General features: G+C 34.9%; 1 protein-coding gene across 5 annotated transcripts in view; it reads right to left on the reverse strand.

The window, feature by feature from the left end:
• Positions 1-885: 885 nt before the first annotated feature.
• The window catches only part of PHIP (PHIP subunit of CUL4-Ring ligase complex), a 152291-nt gene continuing 125774 nt past the window's right edge, over positions 886-27402 (reverse strand). For 3 of the 5 annotated variants that reach the window (XM_060615999.3, XM_060615998.3, XM_078447101.2), the window contains 5 exons: positions 26935-27087; positions 25395-25558; positions 24681-24940; positions 23979-24176; positions 14547-20001 (listed from right to left, as the gene is read on the reverse strand). In XM_060615999.3, coding sequence (XP_060471982.1) covers positions 19364-20001; positions 23979-24176; positions 24681-24940; positions 25395-25558; positions 26935-27087 — 1413 coding nt within the window. In that variant the 3' untranslated portion in view covers positions 14547-19363. Of the gene's footprint in view, positions 4826-14546; positions 20002-23978; positions 24177-24680; positions 24941-25394; positions 25559-26934; positions 27088-27402 lie in introns of those variants that run through there. The other 2 variants (XM_060616001.3, XM_060616000.3) reach the window with 2 other exon arrangements.

Raw genomic sequence — 27402 nt, forward strand, 5'->3', positions numbered from 1 at the left:
GAGGACCTTCTTGGGATCTCCGGAGCACCTGCCTGTTTCTCTCCATTGTAGACACCATCATTATCCAGCTATGTAGTCACTTACCTTGCCCACCCCACTTGCAGCAGTTTATTGCCAGCTATTAGGCACCAGGCACGAAGTTAAGCAGGTGTTATAAATTATTTAATACTTAGAACTACCTTATGAAGTAGCCTCTATTATCCTCATCATACAGGAGGGGTATAGACTAAGCAAGCTTAAGAAATTTGTTCAATGTTACATGGCCCAGACACAGGGAACTCAGGCTTCCATATTTTTAAAAATAACCCTCCAGGTGATTCCCATATACAGCCCAGGAACCACTGCTCTAGCCTGATGAGCTCTTGTAGGACAAGGGGCCTTGTGTTTCATCTGTGGACCTAGTCCAGTGACTGGGTTGGTGTTGTGGAATACATGGAGGTTTTATTTGATCTTCTATACCACACTGGAAGGCAGGCCATTCAGGAATCATAACTGCCTTTTTGCTGTTACGCAGAGACTCAGAAAGCCAAGTGAGTTGAGAGTTCATAAATAGCAGTACCATGGTTGAAGACTAGAGACATCTGACTCTTCTTATGCTCTTTTCACCATAGTAGCCTTTTCTGGGACAGCCTCCCAAAGGAAGATTTTTTTTTTTTGATTCTTCCTAGAAAACTTTGGTAATAAGGATTAGTTGTTTTTTTTTTAATTTAAATCCAAGTTAGTTAACATATAATAATGGTTTCAGGAATAGAATTTAGTGATTCATACTAAATACAACATACTTACATACAACAGCTAGCGTTCATCCCAGCAAGTGGCCTCCTTAATGCCCATCACCCACTTAGCGCCCCCCCCCACCATCATCCCTCCAGCAACCCTCACTTTCTTCTCTGTATTTAAGAGTCTCTTATGGTTTGTCTCCCTGTTTTTATCTTATTTTTCCTTCCCTTCTGCTATGTTCAACTGATTTGCTTCTTAAATTCCACATACAAATGAAATAATATATTTGTCTTTCTCTGATTGACTTATTTTGCTTTGCCTAATACATTCTAGTTCATCCATGTTGTTGCACAAGGCAAGATTTCATTCTTTTTGATCACTGAGAAATATTCCATTCTATCTACATACCACATCTTTATCCATTCATTAGTTGATGGACATTTGGGTTCTTTCCATACTTTGGCTATTGCTCATAGTGCTGCTATAATCATTGGGGTGCATGTGCCCCTTCAAATAAGCATTTTTGTATCCTTTGGATAAATACTTAGTAGTGCAATTGCTGGGTTGTAGAGTAGGTCTATTTTTAATTTTTTGAAGAACCTCCATTCTGTTCTCCAGAGTGGCTACACCAGTTTGTATTCCCAGTGAGAGTGCAAAAGTGTTCCCCTTTCTCCACATCCTCACCAACATCTGCTGTTTCCTGAGTTGTTCATTTCAGCTATCTGACAGGTATGACATGGTATCTCGTTGTGGTTTTGATTTGGATTTCCCTGATGATCAGTCATGAGAATCTTTTCATGTGTCTGTTAGCCATTTAGATGTCTTCTTTGGAAAAGTATCTATTCATGTCTTTTGTCCATTTATTCACTGGATCATTTGTTTTTTAGGTGTTGAGTTTGGTAAGTTCTTTATAGATTTTGGATACTAAAATCTGTCATTTGCAAACATCATCTCCCATGTTGTCAGTTGCCTTTTGGTTTTATTGATTGTTTCCTTCACTGTGCAGAAGCTTTTTATCTTGATGAAGTCCCAGTAGTTCATTTTTGCTTTTGTTTCCTTTGCCTTCAGAGACATATCAAGTAAGAAGTTGCTGCAGCCAAGGTCAAAGAGGGTGTTGCCTGTTTTCTCCTTTAGGATTTGATGGTCTCCTGTCTTACATTTAGGTCGTTAATTCATGTTGAATTACATGGCTTGATCATTACAGCTTTGTCATACAACTTGAAGTCCAGAATTGTGATGCCTCTACCTTTGGTTTTCTTTTAAACATTACTTTGGCTATTCTGGGTCTTTATGGTTCCATACAAATTTTAGAATTGTTTGTTCTAGCTCTGTGAAGAATGCTGGTGTTATCTTGATAGGGATTGCATTGAATGTGTAGATTGCTTTGGGTATCGACGTTTTAACAATATTTGTTCTTCCAATCCATGAGCATGGAATGTTTTTCCATTTCTTTGTGTCTTCAATTTCTTTCATAAGCTTTCTATAGTTTTAGGCATACAGATCTTTTACCCCTTTGGTTAGGTTTATTCCTAGGTTTTTACGGCTTTTGGTACAACTGTAAATGGGATCGATTCCTTGATTTCTCTTTCTGCTGCTTCATTATTGGCGTATAGAAATGCAACTCTTCCTTTTGGGTTTTCTACATTATGAGTATCATGTCGTCTGCAAAGAGTGAAAGTTTGACTTCTTCCTTGCCGATTTGGATGCAATTTATTTCTTTTTGTTGTCTGATTGCTGCTGCTGGGACTTCCAGTGCTCTGTTGAACAACAGTGATGAGAGTGGACATCCCCGTTTTGTTCCTGGCCTTAGGGGGACAGCTCTAAGTTTTTCCCCATTGAGGATAATATTAGCTGTGGGTTTTTCTATATGGCCATTGTGATGTTCAGATATATTCCTTCTCTCTCTATTTTCTTGAGGGTCTTTATCAAGAAAGGATGCTGTATTTTGTCAAATGCTTTTTCTGCGTCTATTGAGAGGATCGTGTGGTTCTTATCCTTTATTTTATTAATGTGATGTATCATGTTGATAGATTTGCTGATCTTGAACCACCCCTGCAGCCCAGGAATAAATCTCGCTTGATTGTGGTGAATGATCCTTTTAATGTATTGTTGGATTTGATTTGCTAGTATCTTGCTGAGAATTTTTGCATCTATGTTCATCAGGGATATTGGCCTATAATTCTCCTTTTTTAGTGGGGTCTTTGTCTTGTTTTGGAATCAAGGTAATCCTGGCCTCAGAATGAGTTTAGAAGTTTTCCTTCCATTTTTATTTTTTGGAACAGCTTCAAAAGAATAGACATTAACTCTTCTTTAAATGTTTGGTAAAATTCCCCTGGGAAGCCATCTCTCTCTGGACTCTTACTTACTGGGAGATTTTTGATTACTAATTCAATTTCTTCACTGGTTATGGGTCTCTTTAAATTTTCTGTTTCTTCCTGTTTCAGTTTTGGTAGTTTATATGTTTCTAGGAATTTATCCATTTTTTCCAGATTGCCCAATTTGTTGGCATATAATTGCTCAGAATATTCTGTCATTATTAGTTGTATTTCTGTGGTGTTGGTTGTGATTTCTCCTCTTTCATTCGTGATTTTATTTATTTGGGTCCTTTCCTTTTTCTTTTTGATCAATCTGTATAGGGGTTTGTCAGTTTTGTTAATTCTTTCAAAGACCAGCTTCTGGTTTTACTGATCTGTTCTACTGTTTTTTGACTTTGATATTGTTGATTTCTGCTCTAATCTTTGTTATTTCCCTTCTTCTGCTGGATTGGGTCTTTATTTACTGTTCTTTTTTCCAGATTCTTTAGGTGTAAGGTTAGGTTGGGTATTTGAGACCTACCTTCTTTAGGAACACCTGGATTGCTATATAATTTCCTCTGATGACTGTCTTTGCTGCATCCCAGTGGTTTTGGACTGTCCTGTTTTCATTTTCATTGGCTTCCATGTATTTTTTATTTCCTCTTTAACTTCTTGGTTAATCCATTCATTCTTTAGGAACATGTTCTTTAATCTCCAAGTATTGGCAGTCTTTCCAAATTTTTTCTTGTGGTTGATTTCAAGTTTTATAGTGTTGTGGTTTGAAAATATGCATGGGATGATAATTGATCTTTTGTACTTGTTGAGGGCTGATTTGTGACCCAGTATGTGATCTATTCTGGAGAATATTCCATACGCACTTGAGAAGAATGTGTATTCTGCTGCTTTAGGATGAAATGTTCTGAATATATCTTTAAGTCCATCTGGTCCAGTGTGTCATTGAAAGCCATTGTTTCCTTGTTGATTTTCTGCTTAGATGATCTGTCCATTGTTGTAAGTGGAGTGTTAAAGTCCCCTACTATTATTGTATTATTATCAAGGAATTTCTTTTTTTGTGTGATTAATTGATTTATATGTTTGTGTGCCTTCAAGTTGGGAGAATAAATATTTATAATTGTTAGACATTCTTGGTGGATAGACCACTTAATTATGATATAATGCCCTTCTTCATCTCTTGTTACAAACTTTGCTTTAAAATCTAGTTTGTGTGATATAAGTATGGCTACCCCAGCTTTCTTTTGATGTCCATTAGCATAATAGATGGTTCTCCATCCCCTTACTTTCAATACAGGTGTCTTTAGGTCTAAAATGAGTCTCTTCTAGGCAGCATATAGATAGGTCTTGTTTTCTTATCCATTCTGATATCATATGTCTTTTGATTGGAGCATTTAGTCCATTTACATTCAGAGTAATTATTGAGAGAGATGAATTTAGTGCCATTGTGTTGCCTGTAGAGTTGGTGTTTCTGGTGATGTTCTCTAGTCGTTGTTGCTTTTGGTCTTTTTGTTTTGTTTTGTTTTGTTTTGTTTTTTTCCCCACTCAGCAAGGTCCCCTTAAATTTTCTTGCAGGGCTGGTTTAGTTGCTCACCAATTCCTTTAGGTTTTGTTTGTCTGGGAAACTTATCTCTCCTTCTATTCTTAATGACAGACTTGCTGGAGAAAGAATTCTTGGTTGCTTATCTTTTCAGTGATAAGATATTCACATCTGACCGGATTTGGAGCATCTATACAATGCCAGAGTACACAGCAGAGAGGGACGGAGTAGATTTGTTGTCGAAAACTGTGTTCCAGAGCTGAAACATAGCACAAAGACAGAGTTTGGAGAAAAAGAGAAACAGTAGTTTTATTATTTTGTCAGGAAAAGGAGGCTGCAGCAGACTAATGCATTCAAAACTGCAGACCTGCCCAGGGTAAAAGTCTGAGGGGTTTTATAGGAAAACACAGGATCATGGCTGTTTCAACAGTGCTGCCAGCTGCGTTCTTCATGTCTTTCAAGGTGACTAGCACTAGCAGGGGGCCATCCAAGTCTGGTTACATTAAGGTCAGCAAGATATCCATATCAATGCCAAGTTCCTAGAACAAAGGATTCTACAGAAAAACAAGTGAAGGGGAGGGAGAGGCTTCAAGAATGAGAAAGAGAAAACTTTCTCAGTTTAAAGTCAAGCCTTGCTGAAGCATCAGTGTATCCATCTTAATTTCCATCCATCTTTACGTTTCTATAGCGGTTTCAGCTTCTGGTGACAAAAAGAAAGAGAAGTAGCAAACTCACTGAGCAACATTGCTATTTTTTTTTTTTTAACGTTTATTTATTTTTGAGACAGAGATAGAGCATGAACGGGGGAGGGTCAGAGAGAGAGGGAGACACAGAATCTGAAGCAGGCTCCATGTTCTGAGCTGTCAGCACAGAGCCCGACACGGGGCTCGAACCCACGAACTGCGAGATCGTGACCTGGGCTGAAGTCGGACGCTCAACCGACTGAGCCACCCAAGCCCCCGCAACATTGCTATTTTGATGAATATCCTCAAAAGGAATGGCTTGAGGTAACTGTAGTTATCTTGATATCATTACAGGCCATCTGAAATATTCCAGGTGGTTAGGCCAAGTCACCAGGTTGAAGGATTTTTAAGTAGAAAAGTAGTATGATAAGAATTGTATTTACTGAACACACACACACACACTGTCAGCAAGAATGCAGAGGATGTGGGGAGCCTGGATGGCTCAGTTAACCTTCTGACTTCGGCTCAGGTTATGATCTCCCAGTCTGTGGGTTCAAGCCCTCCAGCTCAGAGCATGGAGCCTGGAGACTGCTTTGAATTCTGTGTCTCTTTCTCTCTCTCTGCCCCTCCCCCACTCCCACTCTTTCCCTGTCTCCCGAAAATAAATAAACTTTAAAAAAAGAATGCAGGGGATGAGTTGTGGGACAAAAGCAAATACAGGAAATGATGTCTATAGCAGGGTTGTTCAGAATAGCAAAAGGCTGGAAAGGATTACCATGTCTTACTGGCAACAGTGATTAGATTTTGATAAATTCACAGGATAAGTATTATATACAGCAATGAAAATGACTGAATTATACCTTGTGTAAAAACATGAATACATTTTGAAAATATTACAAAATTATTGTCATATAAAGGGACAAAGAATGTGTTACCAAAAATGCAGGAATGAGATATAAGAGGGGTGCCTGGCCAGCTCAGTAGGTGGAGCTTGCAGCTCTTCATCTCAGGGTTGTGAGTTCAAGCCCCACATTGGGCATGGAGCCTACAGTTAGACAAGATCTAAAAGGGTGCTCAGGCTCTTTGTTAAAGAGAAATGTGATATCCATATTTTCACTTACTGTATTTGCAACTTATTTCACAAACATCTGAGTGTTTATATTTTACAAGGTATCTATAAGCACATGAAGAACATGCTGTATAAACATAGTACATTTGGAATAAAATGGACTGTGAAAGCATGATCGATGGCACAAATATTACTGCGGAGATGATCTCGTTTACATATGGAATCTAAAAAAGTGGAACTCATAGAACGAGACAGTAGAGCAGTGGTTTCCAGGGGCTGAGAAGGGGATAGGGGATTGGAAGAGGCTGGTCAAAAGGCATAAGCTTTGTTATGAATAAGTTCCGGGGATCTAATTTACACAACATGGTGATTATAGTTAATAATTTTGTATTGTGTGTGTCAAATTTGCCAAAAAAGTAGATCTTTAGTGTTCTCACTACCACAACTGAAGTAATCATGTGAGGTGATGGATGTATGCATTAACTTGACTGTGGTAATCATTTCACAATGTATACATCAAACCATCACATTACACACCTTAAATATATACAATTTTTGTCAATTATACATTAATAAGTCTAGAAAAAATAAGAATTTAAACCAAATAGTGAGGAGAACAAATTAATTAACACATATTTAAAATGAAATTCCTCTCTTTTTCTTTAGCGGTATTTCACCCATTTTTGTCAAAGGAGTTAAATTGGTTATTTCTTAGACTTCTTGGAAAAATACAACTATTAGGTAAAATTGTAAGTAAAATGGGGAGGGGTAAATAGGAAGGAGCAGGTGATACACTCTGATGTCTTTTGACACTTTCTAGCAATGACAAGATGACAGAATGAAGAATCAATATTTGTAATAATTGCCATATTACACTTGCCAAATAATTGCCAAAATTCTTGAGTGATATGTACTGTTTCAAAATAAAATTTCATTTGTAATATAGACCATTTTAACCACTCCTCTAAATTAAAAGAAACTTGTTTTAACTAGTGATCAAAAAGTTAATATGTTTATTAGCTAACTCCTGGATGATTTTAAAAACTTGTAAGAGAACATTGAAAATTTTTCTCAAAACTCAAGAAAAAGCGTGTGTCTTAACTTGCCTCTCACCTAACAAAAATTATGAAAAGATTAACCCAGAGGCTAACTTCTTTTAAAGTCTTGACTGAAATGAACTTAATTTTAAAGATGAGCCATTTTCTAAATTTTGGAATCATAATATCCAAAATGTAATATCCATTACAATTGTTTGTACAATACTTTCATGTTTCGAAAATTTTGGAATCATAATACCCAGCAAATGTAATATCCATTACAACTGTTTGTACAATACTTTCATGTTTCTAAAATAAAGTCTAGTTTTTGCATACCAAGGCTATTGGTAGGCAGGCATCGAAACTGAGAAAAGAAAATGTCAGATTGCAAGGTCTATTTATGCAGTTATAATCTGACATTTCTGTATTATGTCTAGTGTGTTTTAGGTTGTTCTGCCTAAGTTCCATTTCTGCAAGTGTCCTGGTTGATGGCCTCTATCATGTAAAAAGTTAATTCAAGGTTGGGGTGCCTGGGTGGCTCAATTGGTTGAGCATCCAACTTCAGCTCACGTTATGGTAGGTGGGTTTGAGCCCCACGTTGGGCTCCCTGCTGTCAGCGTGGAGCCTGCTTCAGATCCTCTGTCTCCCTCTTTCTGTGCTCCTCCCCGTCCACATGCTCTCTCTCTCTCTCTCTCTAAGATAACAAACATTAAAAAAATTTAATTCAAGGCAACACTCCTAAACAGTTTTAAAGCTTTCTGTGATATATGGCACATACAGAATTGCTCTCAAGATTTCTAGTGAATCATCCATTGCCTATATGTAATGATGGAACAACTCCTTTGTAAGGTGATTATGACACTTGGCTTAATAAGCTGAATAAATTTTACTGATACTAATAATATTAACAATTAAGTTATAGTTTTTATATCTTAGGTATTATAGACAGAATTGTCATCATGTTTGACATACGAACTTCTGGCCACATCATATGGGTCATGGGATACTGGGTTGCATATCATGAATTAAATTATGAACAACTGAGATTAGCAGAAAAACATATTGAAGGACTGAGAGTCTGCATTCCTAACAATGCAATACATCAAGAGGTTAGGAGTGATGGAAATAATGTAGCAAAAATGTTACACTGAACTTAGACTAAAATAAAGCCAAAGCTCTTCAGCTGTTTAAGCATATTGTGTTGGCCTTGAGGATGCACCTTGAAGAATTCCAACTACAGGGAATTTAATAGGCCAGGGGCCCCCACAGCCATACTCTGAACTCCATTGCTGCGTTTGTGCCATAGATCCATTTTCCTGGGGCTGCTTCCAGCCAATATTGGCATGCAGGGATACTAAAGCAGGTGCATACATACCTGGGAGATGGCGGGGCGGGGACTCCTCTGGTGGTCAACTTTGGCTCAAGGACTCCCCACTTGTCCTGCTGAACTTCCTTAGACTACACAGCAAAGATAATTTTTTAAGTTTATTTACTTATTTATTTTGAGAGAGAGAAAAGAGAGTGCACATATGCACACACATGGGTGCAAGTGGGAGAGGAGCAGAGAGAGGGAGAGAGAGAGAGTCCCAAGCAGGCTTTGTGCTGTCAGTGCAGAGCCCAGTGAGGGACTTGAACTCATGAACCGTGAGATCGTGACTTAAGCAGAGATCAAGAGTCTGACAACCTCCTGAGCCACTGAGGCACCCCACTCAAAGGTACTCTCGTCCAAACTTACTTCCCTCTCTCCTTCATCTGGGGTCACACTTACATTGCATCTGATGGATCTCAGCTTTTCCTAGCTCCCTCCCAATTTTCTTTCAGAGGCATTTCCTTTATTCAAATCCTTACATGTTTAATCCCATCTTGGTGTATACTTCTTTAGAGGACTTTGACTAATGTATGTCTAGAAATATACTGTTGGGGATTAACAGTAATGTGATCCATGACAGATTAGTGATGTTTTTAATCCAAGATATTAGAAAATGATCATGGGTAGTACAAGTAGGACCTCTTGGTGGTCTGTGTCCTGGCCTTTTGTAACAAGACCTAATCTTAGAAAAAATTACCTTTAGAGCCAATATTATAAATCACAAATAGAAATCACTCATTAATCTAGTCAACTCATTTGGGAGTAGAGAGCAAGTTACTTGATCTCTGTATGTTTTAGTTTCCCTAACCTAACATGAGAATAATAATTGTACCTAACTCATAAGATTATTCTGTAGTCTAAAAAAAACTACTATAGGGGGTGCCTGGCTGGTTCGGTTGGAGGAGCCTGCAACTCTTGATCTTGGGGTTGTGAATTTGAGCCCCACATTGGGTGTAGAGATTACTTAAAAATAAAATCTTAAAAGAAAAAGAGCTGCTATATGTAAAGAATGTAGAACAGTGCCTGGCACATAGTGTTTAGTGTGTTAGCAATCATTATTACTATCAGTATGAATTTGGTACTTGAGAACACGTAGATTGCAAACACAGCTAAGATAGAAAAATCTACATGTAAGTGAAAAAAGTCAGAAAAGAGATGGTCAGAGTGGTTAGAAAAAAACTAGAGCTTGTTCATTCAGTGACATGTCTGAAAAGTGAAAGAGAACTTCTTTCATTTGCTCTAAGTTTTGCACTGTTTTTATATAGCAAGCTTATTTATTAATTGTAATTTGATATCTGGTGAATAATGTCACTTTATTTTATAAAATATGGCTACTCTACTATGATAATTTAATTAGCATTAAATTGGTTTCCTAATAGCAATGATGGAGAAATACATTCTAGACCAACCTTTCAAGTGGTCTTAGTAAGTGAGGAAGACTGGCTAAAGTAAAGGAGCAAATAGATCGCCATGGGGATTAGCAAAATTTAGTGAATCATGAAAAAACAAAACTGGGACCTCAGAGTCTTTAGGATACCACTCTAGAAGCAAATTGGCTATATACGTTTATTATTTCTCTGGGATAAATATGGCCTACACGGGTTTAATAGGGTTGTCCTTATACGATGAGAACAGCAGAAAGCTTGATGAAATTATGTTTTATAAGTCTGGATATGGTGTTTTAACTGAGTATATGAAGTCCTTTCCAAAGACTTTTAAGATTTTGGTTAAAGGTCCCACCCAGATCAAGTAAAGTTACATGTTGACTTACAGATTTTGTCTAGTAGAGTTAAAAATCATTTGTTTATTGGAAAAGATAACTACAAAGCTATTGTATTGGTCTGTAAAACATTAACCAGGTTTTTTATGTATCCAGCGATCTTACCTTCCTGTGAATGAGCCCCACTTTCGTCTTTGCATGCAATTTTTTGTTTAAAAAGTGGACATTTAAAATGTCGTAATATGGTAACTGGAAACCACATTTGCCTCCCAACCCAGACTTTTTCTAGTACGTGTAGGAGACATTAAAAGCAATCTTTCTGGGGCACCTGGGTGTCTCAGTAAGTCGGGCATCCCAGTCTAGATTTCAGCTCAGGACATGATTTTACGGTTGGTGAGACTGAGCCCTGCGCTTGGGATTCTCTCTCCCTCTTTCTGTCCCTCCCCCAATCGTGTGCATGCCTGTATGTGCATGTGCCCTCTCTCAAAATAAACTTTAAACATTTATTTAAAAGTTTATTTATTTTTGAGACAGAGAGAGAGAGCACAAGCAGGGAAGGGGGCAGACACACACACACACACACACACACACACACACACACACACACACACACAGAATCCAAAGCAGGCTCCAGGCTCCAAGCTGTCAGCCCAGAACCCAACATGGGGCCTGAACCCATGAACTGTGAGATCATGACCTGAGCCGAAGCTGGACGCTCAACCGACCGAGCCACCCAGGTGCCCCCAAAATAAATACATTTTAAAACAATCTTTCTTACAAAAACCACTGGCTCACAAACGTCTTAAAATGGGTCCCAGTTCATATAATTAAGGTGAATCTCTGGGCAAATTAAGCTGATTTAGTAATTTTGGTTTAAAACATTTTTTCAATGTTTATTTTTGAGAGACATAAGAGGGTGAGTGGTGGAGGGGCAGAGAGAGAGGGAGACACAGACTCCGATGCAGGCTCCAGACTCTGAGCTGTCAGGACAGAGTTTGAGGTGGGGCTCAAACTCACAAACCTTGAGATTGACCTGAGCTGAAGTCAGATGCTTAACTGACTGAGCCACCCAGGTGTTCCAGTAGTTTTGGTTTTAAAAGATAAACAATGGCTGCATCTTTTCTATGTATACAGTATAATCCAAGAATACATTTTATTTTTAAAATGAAGATTGGATTTGCTTTCTCAAGAGACTAGTTAATCTTAAGTCCTTAAATTTATGTCGGTCTACTGACTAGATAAGCTAACATTACTTACATATTTGGAAGAAAAACATAAGATGTGTTCAAATTGAATTATGCTTCTGACAAATATTATTCATTTTTTTAGATTTTATTTTTACCCAATCTCTACATCCAACACGTGGTTCAAATTCACAACTCCATGATCAAGAGTCGTATGCTCTACCAACCAAGCCAGTCAGGTGTCCCATGACAAATGTTTTAATTAACAGTAATAACATTTCATATTATGCCAGCTTGAACATAATTTCCAAGATCCTCAGGTAACTTAAAACTTTGGACTAATATTAATGGGCAATCATTACTTATTTAATTGTAAGATTCAATACTAAAATACTGCTCGCTCAGCATAATTTCATTTACATTTGCTTCTTATATACTATGGAGTGGTTATCTTTGAGTCATGTATTTAATGAACATGTTCATTTTTGCAACGTTAAGGTTTCAAAGTTGTGTATTCATGAGCTTTGCTATTCTACAAAAATGCTTGCATATGAGTTTTCAATTACTTTCCTTTCAGTTTTCTCAGTTAAATAGTTACTTTGCTTAAAATTTGTAATTAACGTATGTAGCTGAGACCAGGAACAAATACTGATGGAAAAATACAATTAAGTATCGCAATAATAGAATGAGTTTTTCAGTTTTTTCCTGAAGTGTCTATTTGCTCCAAAATATGAAAAACTTGAGTATCTAGAAGAAAAAGTAAGAGTCTAAAAAGAAACTACAAAATGTACTACAAAATTTCTCCAGTTTTGATGCACTTATTCACAAGGGAGAGAAGAGCGTGTGAAAACTTTATTGCCAAGTACTTATGTCAATACTGAACTAGAAGTTGATTTTGTTAAAATAATAAATTGTTCTTAAAGAGCTCAAAAGAAGACTAAATTGCTCTATAACTTCTGTATAATTTGCTCAAATATCCCATATCTCATCAGAATAATTTGCTTGGCTTTAACTTTATAATGTTAATTATTAAAACAAAGATCAAAATGAAAGAACAAGTTTCCCATTTGCGATAGAGGAGTTCCCTTGAAATTGCTCTGCTTTCTAGGTTTCTTTTTAAATATTTTCTTTCACTTTTTTTGGGGGGCGCCTGGGTGGCTCAGTCGGTTAAGCGTCCGACTTCGGCTCAGGTCACGATCTCACGGTCCGTGAGTTCGAGCCCCGCGTCGGGCTCTGGGCTGATGGCTCAGAGCCTGGAGCCTGCTTCCGATTCTGTGTCTCCCTCTCTCTCTGCCCCTCCCCCTTTCATGCTCTGTCTCTGTCTCAAAAATAAATAAACATTAAAAAAAAATTTAAAAAAAATATTTTCTTTCACTTTTATTAAGTGGGAAACCCACTATTATTCTCCGGCACCCATGATCCTATCTTAATGATTAAATCTCTGAAAACTTTTGATTTTGCTTTCCCAAAATTGAATCCAAAAAATTTCAAGGTATGTTTTACACAGAAACTGTCTTTGAGACTTCCCAGAGGGCCCTGGGAAAATCACAAACTTTAGTACTTTTTATTAGTAGCAAAAAATTTTGCAACTCAAAACTCCATTTTCTAAGGGTTCACAAGATTTTACACTCCCTACAATTAGGTCATGGTCACATGTACACTTACTACAATCAGCTTGCTTGGAAGTTATACATTAAATGGCTTATTTTATTTATGGACTAAACAGAAAAGCCAAGACTGATCCATGAGTACAGCGGACAATATACAAATGAGAAGTAACCATAGGCTATTTGAAATGAATTGGACCTTGGAAATTATCTAATAAATTTTTTTTTTTTAAACTTTACAGATGAAGAAAGTAAAGCTAGATGAGATGAAAGGACTCAACTCTATGCCTACTTCATTCCATTACGCTGCTGCCACCATGTCTAGCTAATCAGGCTAAAAGGTATTTCATTGAATCTTCCTACTATTCTTGTCCCAAACAAAACCAAAGAGCAATCAATACACAGTAAATGTGTTAAGTGCAGAAAGATTACAGATACAAGGTATTATACTGCAAGGGACAGAAGTCTTGTGTTTTGGGTTTTAATCTTACTGTCCTTAAATAATAGGGAAACAGCCTCGAACATAAAATTGATGCTATTACAAAAAGAAACCAGTAAAAAGTGATTGCTGAAAATCAATTTTTCTTGACTGGTTCTTCTAAGTATGTACCACATGTAAGTATCCGTCTATTTTAGAAAGAGGAAAAAAAAAAGTGCCCCAGGAATGCATACCTGCTTTCCTCAACTTAGAAATTTTAGTCATTTAAACAAAATTTCGTAGGGAGAAATGATCAATAGCACAAAAATACAAATCATCCCTTTAGCTGCTTAATCTGAATTGTCATTTATTATAGCCTTATATATTCTTTTTACTATAATTGGGATTCTTGGGAAGTCAATAAGCAATGCTTTCATAAATCTTATCTTGTTATAACTGTTTAACAAGTGAAATATTTCCTCATTCCTCCATTTCTTTTGCAGAAATTTTACTTCACATTTTTGAAAAAATACTTACACAAACTGTTCCTTTGAATTATCTTACATATCTGAATACTATTTATCACCCAGTACAGTAACTTGCACATAGTAACAAATTAATAATTTAAAATAAAATGTACACATTAAAAGGCAAGTGACTTATTTTCAACCTTTGGTTATTTTGGAATTAGTGTACCCACAATCCTTTAACTGGCTATTAATTTTAACATTTTGCTAAATAGGGCAAAACTCTAATGCACCAGCATTTACATAATGGCTTCTTTGGTACAGTGCCTGTTGAAATTATGTACTGAGCACGTTATGTGTTACCACCCCCCCCCCCCCCCACAAAAAAAAGAGGAAATAAGAAATCAGGAGGCTCTACAAAATAGCTTAGAAAAACAAGTTTTCTATTTATTTTAAAAATAAGTTTGTAGTTACTACATTGCAGGGACAGGAATTCTTACACATACATTCTAGTTTGTATAAAAGGATTCAAAGAATTATGCATCAAAACTAACATAGAAAGTGTCCACATAACAGTAAAGAAAGGTCCAATCAATATGTACAAAAAGAAAGGGCACTGCTATTCTGGTGTGAGACTGCCGTTTATAACATGATACTTCCAGGTTTCTGGAAGGAAAAAAACAAAAACCTCAATAAAGCTAAATAATTTGTCTTTAAACTCTGTTACTTATTACATACAACAGATTTGCTTGTGTTTAACATTGTTTTCTGTACAAAATAAGTATAATTTTAATTTGAAAATGTGTCAGTTTCAACTTTAACCTTCTAGGTCAGTTACTTTTAAAAAATTGAGCTACATTCTACACGTCTAAATATCGTGTGACAGGATTTAACAGTTTTCTAAAAGATCTTTAATAAGACCTCATCTTCTTGCAGTTTTAATATGGTCCAAAAATGTAACTTTGTATTTTGCCTCAATTTATAGTTTATCATTGTGATTAATCACACACAATCTTAAAAGTCATGAGCATGTGTGTGCCTCTGTATCCTATCGTGTACTATGTATCATCTCAAACCTATTCTCTTAGCTCCTTAAATGTAGAAACTCATAGCCACCCACTATTACGTATTTGGTTTGTGCCATATAAAGGTTAATTTCCTGATGATTTTATCTGCATTAAAAGAAGTACTTCAACACAGAGCTATCAAAACTAAAAATAATATATACTTATAGCTCATAATATTTTCTAGTTGTTTTACTGTAGTGTGTACAAGATTTATCTCTGGAGCGTCAAAAGTGGTACTTACAGTCTTCTGACTCAATTTGACCTCTTCTTAGTTACTGTACATAGTACAAAACATCATTTGGAGTGCTTAGCTTAGTATAATTAAGAACATAAGTAGTTTCTTAGTAAATGTAATATTCAGTTCAAATCACTTGGAAATTTGGGGAACTTTGGAGAAGTGCAAGGAGGAAAGTAAGGAAAAGGTGTATTTTTCTAATTTCAATAGGAAAATAAATTCTCACCTAAACGTAACTAAACCACATCACAACCTGTTATGTAAAAAGTACTTTCTTAGTATGGGGGTAATTCACAGAACGTATAAGTACTTCCCCTTTTATGACTCTACAACCATGTATTTCCTGCATATAAGAATGCTTATAGCCCTTTAAACACTCAAGTATCTTGGTCCTTTCAACCTACTCAAAAATTAACTTCAGGTGAATAAAAACATTCAGAATAACAATTTGCTTTTAGTTGACATTTGAGAGATACAAGCTATGTTTGTATAAAATGGAATGCTAGAATTAAACATTAGCTAGAAGAACTAATTTATATTATTAATCATATTTTAAAACATGTAAATGTGAATACAACATAAGCAAAATGTTATTTGAATACATCTGTTAAAATGTCTGATTAATATACTACACTCCAGATAAGGGTCAGTTCTAGGTGTTAACACACATGTGCTGCATGAGGATCTTTTTGCAGACCAGTCTATCTTAACGCAATTCATTTCCAAGCGACACTAAATTCTGCCAAACTCGTATTTCAAATGTGACATGATCAAGCCCACAATAATTCTATACAGTTACTCTAATTAAATTTAAGGAGGAAGATAGTTTCATAATAATGTTAACAAAGAGCCTTCAAATTTGTGAAGCTGTGCCAATAATAAAAACAATAGAAACAAGACCAACAAATCTTTAGTACATAAATTTAAGCAGAAAACAGGATAAAATTTTAAGAAGGTATAGATCTATTGCCCAGAGTTATGAGACTGTAATTTGATTGAATGATTTATACTGCTCATTTGCAACATTTTATAATTTTATAAGATTTGATTGGGACTGGAGACTACCAGGTGGAGAGATTATTAGGTACTTAAAAACACAGAAATTGATTTATATTTTCCATGTATGTAATAAGTTATATTTCTGAAGCTTTCAATAAACTTGAGGTTTTTATTGCTCACCTAAGACAACTGCCAAATTTTCTTTTGGCCTACAAAGAATACATACATGGTGTCACTGTCTTAAAGAGGATAATTTTTTTCCAATACTTTTGATATCTGGTCAAACAGAACAAAAATATGGTGATGACATAAATTTCTCAATTCAACTTTTGCAATGTATAGAAGCTAAATTATAAAAATATAAAATCTAAATATATCTGATATTACTAATACATTTTTAAATGTTTTAATTACAAAGAATCTGAATCCATGTCATTTTTGCTTTACTAAGAAACCAATGTCTAATAATGTCCAAATAAGGTCATAAATATACAGTGTCTTTAGAACAGAAATAATACATTTACTTGTTGCATGTAAGATGGTAATTACTCATTTCTTTGCTCAAGAGTTAGAACGAATCCATACATCATACTAGAGGTATATTCCACTCTAAGACTGTGTACGCTCTTCCTTTTTCTGTACACACCTTAAAACTGTACACTTATTTTTTACAAAAATGGATTTATAGTCTATTTTTTTTTCCAACACAATGCAGATAACATCAGGAAATTACATGTTTCAAACAGATTGCCTTCAAAAGCAACTAATTACTTTAATGACTTAAATTTCAAACATACACATTATTCTCAATAATGGTGTAACTGAAAGACTCATTTTACTATACAACCAAGCCATCCATTTCTGCATTATGAAGAGTTTACTGACTTTTAATTATATAGTTAAATATATTTGTTAGAAAAAAATAAATATACAAAAAACCTGAAAAATTTGAAATTATTTTTCGACTGCAAAATCACAGCAATCCAGTTAAGATCTGGAAAATGGTTTACTTAATTTCACAGGAGGTTTTCTGTACAAGTTTAGGTACAAATGATCTAAAAAGCCCAAATGCATCACTTTCCACTGTTCTTCAAGACAATTAAATGACGGCTAACATTTATCCCTACCAGAAATAAGTAAAGAAATAATTATGTAATGTATTTTGCCAAGGTTCAATTAAAGACTTTATTTTTCTACATCAGGGTCATGCTGATACAGATTTTCCCATCCTCACTTTTTAAAAATGTAGTATCTGAAAATTTTGGTTACATTTTTGTACCATACCAGTCCTCAGAAAATACTACATTCTTTAAACTTTTAAAAAAATGGACAATTTTTAAACAATAGAAATGGTATTTATGTTGGTTTTTAAGGTATAAAATAACTACTGTACCATAAACAAATAAATAACTGCTTTCCTTTTCCATAGCAGTACATATAGCAATACATTCTCCTAAGTCATATAGTTATCATTTACAATAGACAACTCAATTTTACTAATGATGCAAAAAATAATAGAATACAAGGCACAATCATTAAATGGAATTTTTCTTTAGGGTGTATATTGACATACCAGCGTGATAAGGATACCATAAAAAGTGCAGAAAAAACACAATGTGCAATGAGACCACTGTATAAAACATGATTGCATAAAAAGTGATTTGGCCTATTTTAACCTTTAATAATTGAAAATAACCAATCTTCCCCTTAAAATTAAACTATAAAGTATGACATTTTAAAATTATTTTTATTCTACCACTATCTAAAAAATCCTGAAAAAAGAATTTATACCTGGGTAATAGTATATAAGTATGTGTTTGTATATATATTTAATTATACCCATTTATCAATATATACACATACACACACAGACACATTTCTTTGTAAGTCATTTTAGCCTATTAGATATGTCTAAAGTTTAGAAACGACATTAATCCAGATCAACAAGTAAACATCAAATCCCATACCTTTTTCCTGTATTCTCCTTGAATCCTTTAACCACTTAAACATTTTCTCTAAAACATCTCTGTCAAAGGACCCACCAGTGCATTATTTTCTACTATTAAGTACCAAAAAAAGATACATCTCAGCATAACTCTTTTTAATAACGTGCTCTTTAGAATAATATATAGCCTTTCCAATATTGAAAAGTGTATGCTGTCCTGACAGTCAAAAACAGGCTTTCCACTGCACTGATTCTCAGTCTTTGGCACAATAAACAGAGATTGAGTGATTGATATAAGAATCAAGGTCTGAAAAATTAGACAGTCAAATGTTTTCCAATGTGGATATGTTTCCTTTCCATCAGTACATTTTCTCTTATGTTTGGCAGAAATGGAATACAGCAAAAGCCTCATCTAGATTCTTTGTAGATGAACAATCTATAAATTAAACTTTTTAGGGTTATCAAATGGTGGGAATTTTTATATTTATCTTTAGAGGAAACACACTTCTGAATTTACTGCTACTCTGGTAACATCTGTCTTCCTAGGGGCACGACCTTCTGTATCAATAGAAATGTACCTGGCTTGGTCAAAAATAATTCATTTTAACATGAAATGCTCTATCACTAGGAATATTATGCTCCTTAAGAGTATAGCAGAACTGTCTTTTCCAGAAATAAACTGGGAATTCATTATAGGTCCTCAATTTCTTTTGTTTCAAACAGTGAATGAAATGAATGTTGAAATGCATAACCTATCTAAAGGCAATAAATAGCAAACATTTAAAATATATATGTATATATTTATATATATATATTCATTTAAAGAAGTGAAGTGTCTTGTAAGTTTGTTTGTTTGTGTTTTTTTTGTTTTTTTTTTTTTTTGCAAATCAAAACATTCCCTAATCCACCATAGCAGCAAGGAAGCAGAAGCCTTAGTTCTACGTATTCCTTAACTGTACCTGCTTTATGATTTTGAAGTAAAATATTTTGGTACAAGTTACCAACCAATTAAATTAGCTTTTGCTTTTTCAGTCAACTTTCGGACTCGTCCTCTACTAGAAGTTCCAAAAGTCAAAGAGGTGTCTTCGAACAACAGCTGCCTTTGCTCCTCTTCAGAATCATCCTCATTATAGAAAGCTGTCCTTCGACCTTGGTTTCTAGTTCTCATGTGGGGTTCAGAGCCTTTAAGTTCCTCAAACTCTTCTTCCTCATCCATAGGATCATCTGTCTTTTTTCGGTTACTTCTCCTTAGCATTTTAACACTTGTAGGAACTATGAGATCTGAATCTAGTTTTTGTGTCTTCATCTTCCTTTTCGGTTTTCTGCCTCCACGACTTTTTTTCTGTAACAGATCCTCCTTTACAGTATTAGTTTCAGAAAGAAAACTGCATGTTGAAGAAGGAACTACTTCGTCTCTGATTGAATGTACATTATTTTGCTCTGAGTTTTCTGGCTTTGCATACTGTAGTTTTTTGGGCTTTCTACCCCTTTTCTTGTGTATAACTTCACCACTATTGGTGTTAACTTCTACCTTAGGCTTCCTTCCAGGTCCTCTCTTTACAAGTTTAGATGGCTGCCCTCCATGGCCATTTACTTGAATGCTTCCTGGTACAAGAGCATTGTTCCTGCAATCTGCTAAAAAGGAACAACAGTACACTTAACATAGGGAATTGCTTTTTTTATTTGACTCTCAAACTAGTCATAAGGACACTGCTATACTTACGTAAGCACGTAATTCTAATTTTTGTTTTTACTAAAATGAGAAAAGGAACTAACAGAAGGCTAATAGTTTAATGATATTATCTTCTACTTAAAACTCACAGAGGAAGAAAGACCCTTAATGAAATCATTAATGACCTCACATGAGGGAAATGACACTCAGCAAATAACCTGTTAACATTGTAAATTATGATATAGCTGAGATCAGCCAACGTTTCTTAGCATTATTACCTTTACTACATGTTCTAATATATGAACACTGGATTACACAAAATGACCATATTCACTTGTATAGAGCTTAGCAACCACAAAGAACTTTACTGCTTACCTCATTAGCAAGTTTTCAGTATTCCTACCTTTAAGCAGCTCAATCATGGAAAATGATGTTAGTATAAAATCCATGACCTTTTAACTTGGTAATCTGAATACATAGTAAGCATAACATCTCCTTCCACTTACCTCTAATAACTTTTTCTACTAGGGATGGAAGAAAAAGGGATATCAAGACTGGAATGTTTCTAGCTCTTATTTGATTCCTTTTTGGATACGATCATCATACCCTCTCTGGTATCAGAGAAGAGTTTACAATTTAAATATTTGCTTATGTTCCTCAGAGGTAAGAAGAATTTCCTCTCCTAATCCTACTACAAGAGGTTTTTGAGTACATTTATTAGAATAATTTATATCAATTATTCCCCATAAAAACTACCATGCCTTTGACATTCTTCCTCTATCCTAACTACAACACTAGAAATCAGTTACTCTTGGTTATGAACTATGTTCTCAGAATAGTTTAAAAAGGATGAAGTAAACAACTAAACAGTAGTTTCCTTCACAGGCTCTTTGAAACGGTCCTATATCCTTACGTAATTGAATGGCAAACAATTGATTTATTATCATAAGCAGTACTGAATCCATGTATCAATCAAATCTATTATGTATGCCATTATAATTGCAACAAACTCCAAGATAAAGGCTATTGTGCTTTATAAAAAAATATAAAATTCTAGAGATCAAACTCTAAATCTATCTAGAGACCATGGTGAACTGCCTTTCTGTGTTAAAAATAAATGCTATTACCCCTTTAGATGAAGGAAAAAGATGACAAACATGTATTACTACTACCTTTGTTCTCCTAAAGTTCTTAAGTTTTTTTGTTTGGTTGTGGTGGGTGATCTACACTGCAATATTCTAAAGAAAATACATAAAGAGATGAACACTGCTTTTAAAGAGATGAACACTGCTTTTAAAGAGAATACTTCCTCATAATGATATCTGTCATAGCTTGAATTATACTTCATATGTATCAAGAAAAAAATCAAGAGGTCACAAGAGGCCAGAGCCAGAAGCAAAGGGAAAAGGCAAAGCCCTCATTTCCTGACCCCCATGATACAAATACTTTTCTTTAGTGGTTTTCCGGCATAAGGAGGGGAGTGGGAAGAGGGGAGAAATGTGTGTGAGTGTGAATAAAGTAATTAAGTATATTCTAACACACAATTACACTTAACCTGTCTGAGGATTCTGTATATCTTACTTGTTTTACATTAAGACTGCTGACAAGGTTGTAAATAACCAGTCCACATACTCACTATAGAAATTCTACAGCTTGGCTTTAAGGACTCCATGAATTTCTTGAAATGTCCAAATTTTGTGTGAATATGCCTATGGGCATTTTCTGGGGAAAGGACTACAGGTTTCATCAACTTTGCAAAGCAATGCATTAAGTAAAAAGGTTAAGAATGAATGTAACACTCTTTATATGGGCCTGTGTTCAGTATGGTAGTTATTAACCATGTGGCTACTGAGCAATTGAAACAGCTATGCAATTGAGGAACTCAATTTTTAATTTAAATGTGAATACTGAAGCACTGTACATTTTGAATATTGATTACAGGTTGAAATGACAGTATTTTTGATATGATGGAATAAATTATTAAAATTAGTAATTTTACCTGTTTATTATTAGATGCAGTAGCTACTAGAAAACTTAAAATAATACACATGATTTATAGTGGTTTATATTATATTTCCACTGGACAGAATTGCCTCTTGATTCTAACAGTTAATCCAGGTGTCAATGTTTATGTAATAAGTCATCATTAATGACTTATTAGCTAATTATATTTCTATACTGCAGTGGTAACTCATATTTGTGATACGCAAAACTTATAAATCAAATTGGTTATTGGACCCCCTATTGTAATGCTAGAACCAATTCACTATGTACATCTGATTTCCGTAGGGTTCAAAGTGACAGAAGCAAGGCCAATATACTAAAAACTTTGAATTTAGTTCAGAAAGGAAGCAAATAATAAAAATGTAAAACACTGATATACAAAGTCATTTGCTTCTTTATTCACTTACTGACCACTATATAGTAAGTATAAGTGACTGAAAAAGTAATTAAACCCAGAAGTTCAGATTCCACTGGATACAAACACATGTAAAAAATAATAATAAGTGTTACCACAAAAAGCAATGAACAGGGTGTTCTGGGAACATAAAAGAAGTGCTTGATTCTGTCTAAAGAACCCAAGAAGAGGCTTCCTGGAGTGGATAATATTTCAAAGTGGAACTTGAAAGGTAATAGGAAACCATTAAATTGGGAGGGAAAAAAAAGACATTCCAAAGAAGGAAGAAAAGGACAATGATATTTCAGAGACTTCAAGTGGTATAGGATAGCTGGGACATAAAAAGGAGAGGGAAAAGTAAAGAAAGCTGGAATGTTAGGCAGCAGCCAAGTAATGAAGAGTCTTATATAATAAGCAAAAACATTAAAATCTGACTCTATGGATGATTTGAACGCAGGGAAGGATTTCAACTGTGTGTGTGTATGGGCATGCATGCATTTGTGCTAAAGATAAATGATCAGAAAGATCACTTTTACGCAATGTGGAAGACGTATTGGGTAAGGGAAGAGCTGAGAATCAAGACAGCAAGACCAGTTAGAAAACTAGAACAGTCCAGGTGAGAAATTATGTAGGCCTGAATTAAAAACATGGAAGTGAGAGGAACCGATTTTAGGGAAATTAAGGAGGCAGAAATAACAGAAACTAACGACTGTGAAGTAGATCTGGAAGAGAAGGCTAGATGACTCCCTGACTTTAAGCTTACATAGAGGGGTATATCCCAATGCCATTAAACATATAAAAGGACATTTCAGTAGAAATATTAAATTTTGAGAGGTGTCTGAGGAGAACATTGAAGAGGAAATTGTTTAGGCATACATTGGAAGCTGTGATACAAAATGCTTCTTCTCGAACTGCTCACTGCCAATAAGCCATAATTGTTTTAACACATCATAGGGTGTACTGTATCAGTTTCTTTCTCCATTGTTCAAACATAAAGCCTTTAAAATGAAAATCTGCAGATGAGAGAACTTGGAAGCATAACTGTAAAGGGTTAAAAGTTTTATGACAGAACAAAGGTCGGGCTGTGGACAACCCTGATGAGTTAACATTTAGTGAAGGGCAGGGCAGTGTGCTGAATTTTGTGATGTAAGAACAACTTAATTTTTCTAAAAAGGAAAGGCGTATACATTTGGTTAAGTAAATCTAATTTAATTTAAACTACCTGAAAATACTTTTTAAGGTTTTGTAATAATGAAGTCAGGAATTAGTTAACTTACATCAGTAAAAGCCTTTGATTCTAGAATTTGTTTTTATTTCCATAAAGCAAGTTTTTCTTGGCTCTTAAAATTTAATGACAATACAGTTTGCTTTGGGCACAAAGCTGCAAATCAAAAGATGTCTCACTGAATGCACCAACTAATACAGAATGTGACTTTTAAATGAGCAACCTAAGAAAAAGTGGATATAAATGCTACCTCCAACAAAAAGCATCATTCTTAAGAAATACCTACTTTATCTTGGAAGATACAAATAATACCTTACCTTGCTCCATGATGGGTGATGACTTTGAAAGAGTGGATGTTTTTGAGAGTACAGATGATTTCACTTTACGTTTGACTGACTTTTCCTTTTCTGTGTTTTCTTTTGCAGAATTATTCCTAGTGCCATGACTAATACTGGACTGACCAGGACTTGAAAGAGTATTCAAAGTTTTGGAATGTTTCACAGAATTTTCTAGAACTGAAACACATATACATACACACACACACAATTAAAAGCTAAATTATTTAACCTATAAATAAGCAAGGAGGTTGGGATTACTTGTAATTTGGACTGCTTGAATTAGCGAAAGGATAAAACCTAGGAGTTGCTTAATGCTTTCTTAGGAAATCTACTTTCAAACAGGAAAAAGGAATACACAAATAAACTCTTTTAACAGTTTCAGACCTTTCTGATGATGTCCAGTAACTTCAAGATTATGAAGGTAAGCCATAGCAAATTGTTAGCAAGTCTGGGTACTAGGATTTTAATCCAGGCAGTTTGGATCAGAGTTACCATTTTTAAGTATTCTATGCTAACATTACTAAACGTCATTTTTTTTTCTTATTACAAATAAGCAAAAAAGAGCAAAACCAACACTTTCTGCTGGAATTTACAAAAATCTCATATATTTCATTTGGCAAAATAAAAGCTAAATTTAAAAATCATATATACTTCAATTTAGAAACTGTAAATGATTCTTACTTGTTTTCCCTGGCATTGCAGATGTATTAGCTTTTGAAATTAAAGCCTTTGCTGCAGAAGAAGTAGATGGCTGCTCAGTGGTAACTGGATCTACAACCACTCGATTGCTTCTGGTTCGAACTACAGAACTGGATTCTGTTTTACCATTTATCTGAGTGGCATTATGTCTCGGTGGTATTGATCGTGTAGGTGTAGAGAATGGAGAGGTAGAGATATCTGACTTTAGCTGGGGTTTTAAGGTCCTTTTTTTCCTTTCAGGGCTGTAAATAAAATAATATCATTAGTCATTCCTATAGCTCTATGCGGATAAATAAAATAGTTTTATAATACTGTTGGATTCAATATTTGTACTATTATGAAATATGTTAAAATATGAGATTTGTAGTGGATTTCATATGGTTGTGAGCCTTTGAAAGTGAATATTTAGTGAAGGATTGCCATAAATGCTACAGTTATATGACAGAAAGCATGATGCCATCACTATCCTAAAAATGCTGTTTTACTGTATAGATTTAGCAGTTTGAATTTAAGCACTTACACTAGTATAGCTTTAGTTAAAAGATTAAAAATCCTCCACATCATAGGAACTTGCATGTCAAATATATCATTCTGCAATATAGGGAATAGTAAAGGAAGTATTAAAAAACACCGAGTTCTATCATTTAGATGACAAAGTTATAGATCAGTTGATGTTTTTTAAAATAAATCATATACCTTGATGCAGCACTACTGGAAACAGAGCTGCTTCTGTTTCTTTTCTTCCTCCTTTTGGTTATTGTATTTCTTTTATGAAAACGAAGAGCAGATTTATAATCTGATAAAACTGAACTAATGTGTTCTTCAAAGAAAGCAGACAGGCGCAAACTCATGCTGTAAATCTACGATAAGAAAAAAAGTGTTTAAATGTGGAAAGGAAAATGCCTGCTCAGTAAATATTAACATAGAACTTAAGTATTTTTTTTAGCAAAAAGTTTCAACAATTTAAACATTATATTTTTCCAATCTCTTTAGATGAAGAGTAAAACTAAAGCCTTTTTACATTTAAACTGTATTTTTTGTAAGTTTTATTTTTAATTTTTGAGAGAGAGAGAGAATATGAATGAGAATCTTAACTAGGCTCCACATTCAGTGCAGAGCTCATCATAGCACTCAATCCCATGACCTTGGAATCATGATCTGAGCTGAAATCAATAGTCATACACTCAACTGACTGAACCACCCAGGTGCCCTGACAATTAAACTATTTTTACATTTGGATTAGGAATCTTCCAAGGTTTCAGAGTCTAAGTTTTTATTTTTTTTGGGGGGGGGAGGGGGGGTGTTTCGAGGAGCAGAGGGAGAGACAGAATCTTAAGCAGGTTCCATGCTCAGCACTGAGCCATTATAATGCAGGGCTCGATCCTACAAACCTGGGATCATGACCTGAACTGAAATTGAGTTGAATGCTCAACCAAATGAGCCACCCAAGGGCCCTGGATTTCAGATTCTTAAATAAGAGCCCTAGTATCAATTCACACGGCCTATACAGACAAAATTCCTTTGAACTCTATCACACTGAAACTATCCCTGAGGTTTTGAACCTGTTACCTAGGACTATCATCTATATTTTTTCTTTTTTTAATTTCCTTTTTTTTTTTTAAAAAAACATTTATTTATTTGAGAGATATAACACGAGTGGGTGAGGGGCAGAGAAAGGAAGATACAGAATCTAAAGCAGGCTCCAGGCTCTGAGTTGTCAGCACAAAGCCTGATGCAGGACTCAAACTCATGAATTGTGAGATCATGACCTGAGCCAAAGTCAGACGCTTAACCGACTGAGCCACCCAAGTGCCCCTATTCTTTTTCATTTCATTTCCATATATCACCCTTTTGTGATATCTTGTCTGCCCAAAGAGAGGTAAATGATATTTATAATTTTACTCATTTTTATAAAAGATTCACAAAAATACCTTTCCATTAATGCAGAAAATAGCTGGAAAAGTTAAGCCCACATAGCCCTAATATATATCAGGACAAAAAGTATGTGGTATTTGTTAAGGAAAAGTAACCATCCCTAAACATTAATGTCATCACTTTTATTTTATAGAAGGAAAGAAATAAAAATATGTGAATTCTTTTTTCCACTAGGATACCATTAAGAACATAATATAAATTTTGCTCTATATTTAATTAACAGAACATTTAGTTACTTAACATACTTTGCTACTAATTTCATTTAAATTAAACATAGACAAAACCAGTTTTAAGTATATACCCTTGATCTTTTGCTTGGTGTATAGGCTTTGGAATTGCTAAAAATAAGTCTGACATCTTTACATAATTCCATGGGTGACTCATAATTCCCAGCCTCTAAAGTTTCTCTAACAGTAGCAAAATCCATTGGAGTGTCAATGATGTCTCTGTAGTCCTAAAAGAAGAAAAACAGGTGGTATTACTATTAACATCACTACCACAAGGCATTAATACTCAGCACAGGGATTGACATACAATTCCTGTGATGAGTATAAGTCCTAGAACTATTAATAATCCCTTACTTTCCTCATCAAGGCTTTTTTTTTTTCCTAATAATTTTTATTTTTTTCATGCCCTCTCCCTTTTATTGCAGTCAACATAGGTTCTTCTCATTCAAGAAGCTATTAAGTTCTGCTGCTTTTTCTTGAGGAAGAGGTAAAGGGTAGAGTTTTTCTGGAAAAAGGATTAAGCGTACTGAAAAAAACCTTAG

The sequence above is a fragment of the Panthera onca genome, chromosome B2, assembly GCF_046562875.1.
Source record: "Panthera onca isolate mPanOnc1 chromosome B2, mPanOnc1 haplotype 2, whole genome shotgun sequence".
NCBI classification, from domain to species: domain Eukaryota; kingdom Metazoa; phylum Chordata; class Mammalia; order Carnivora; family Felidae; genus Panthera; species Panthera onca.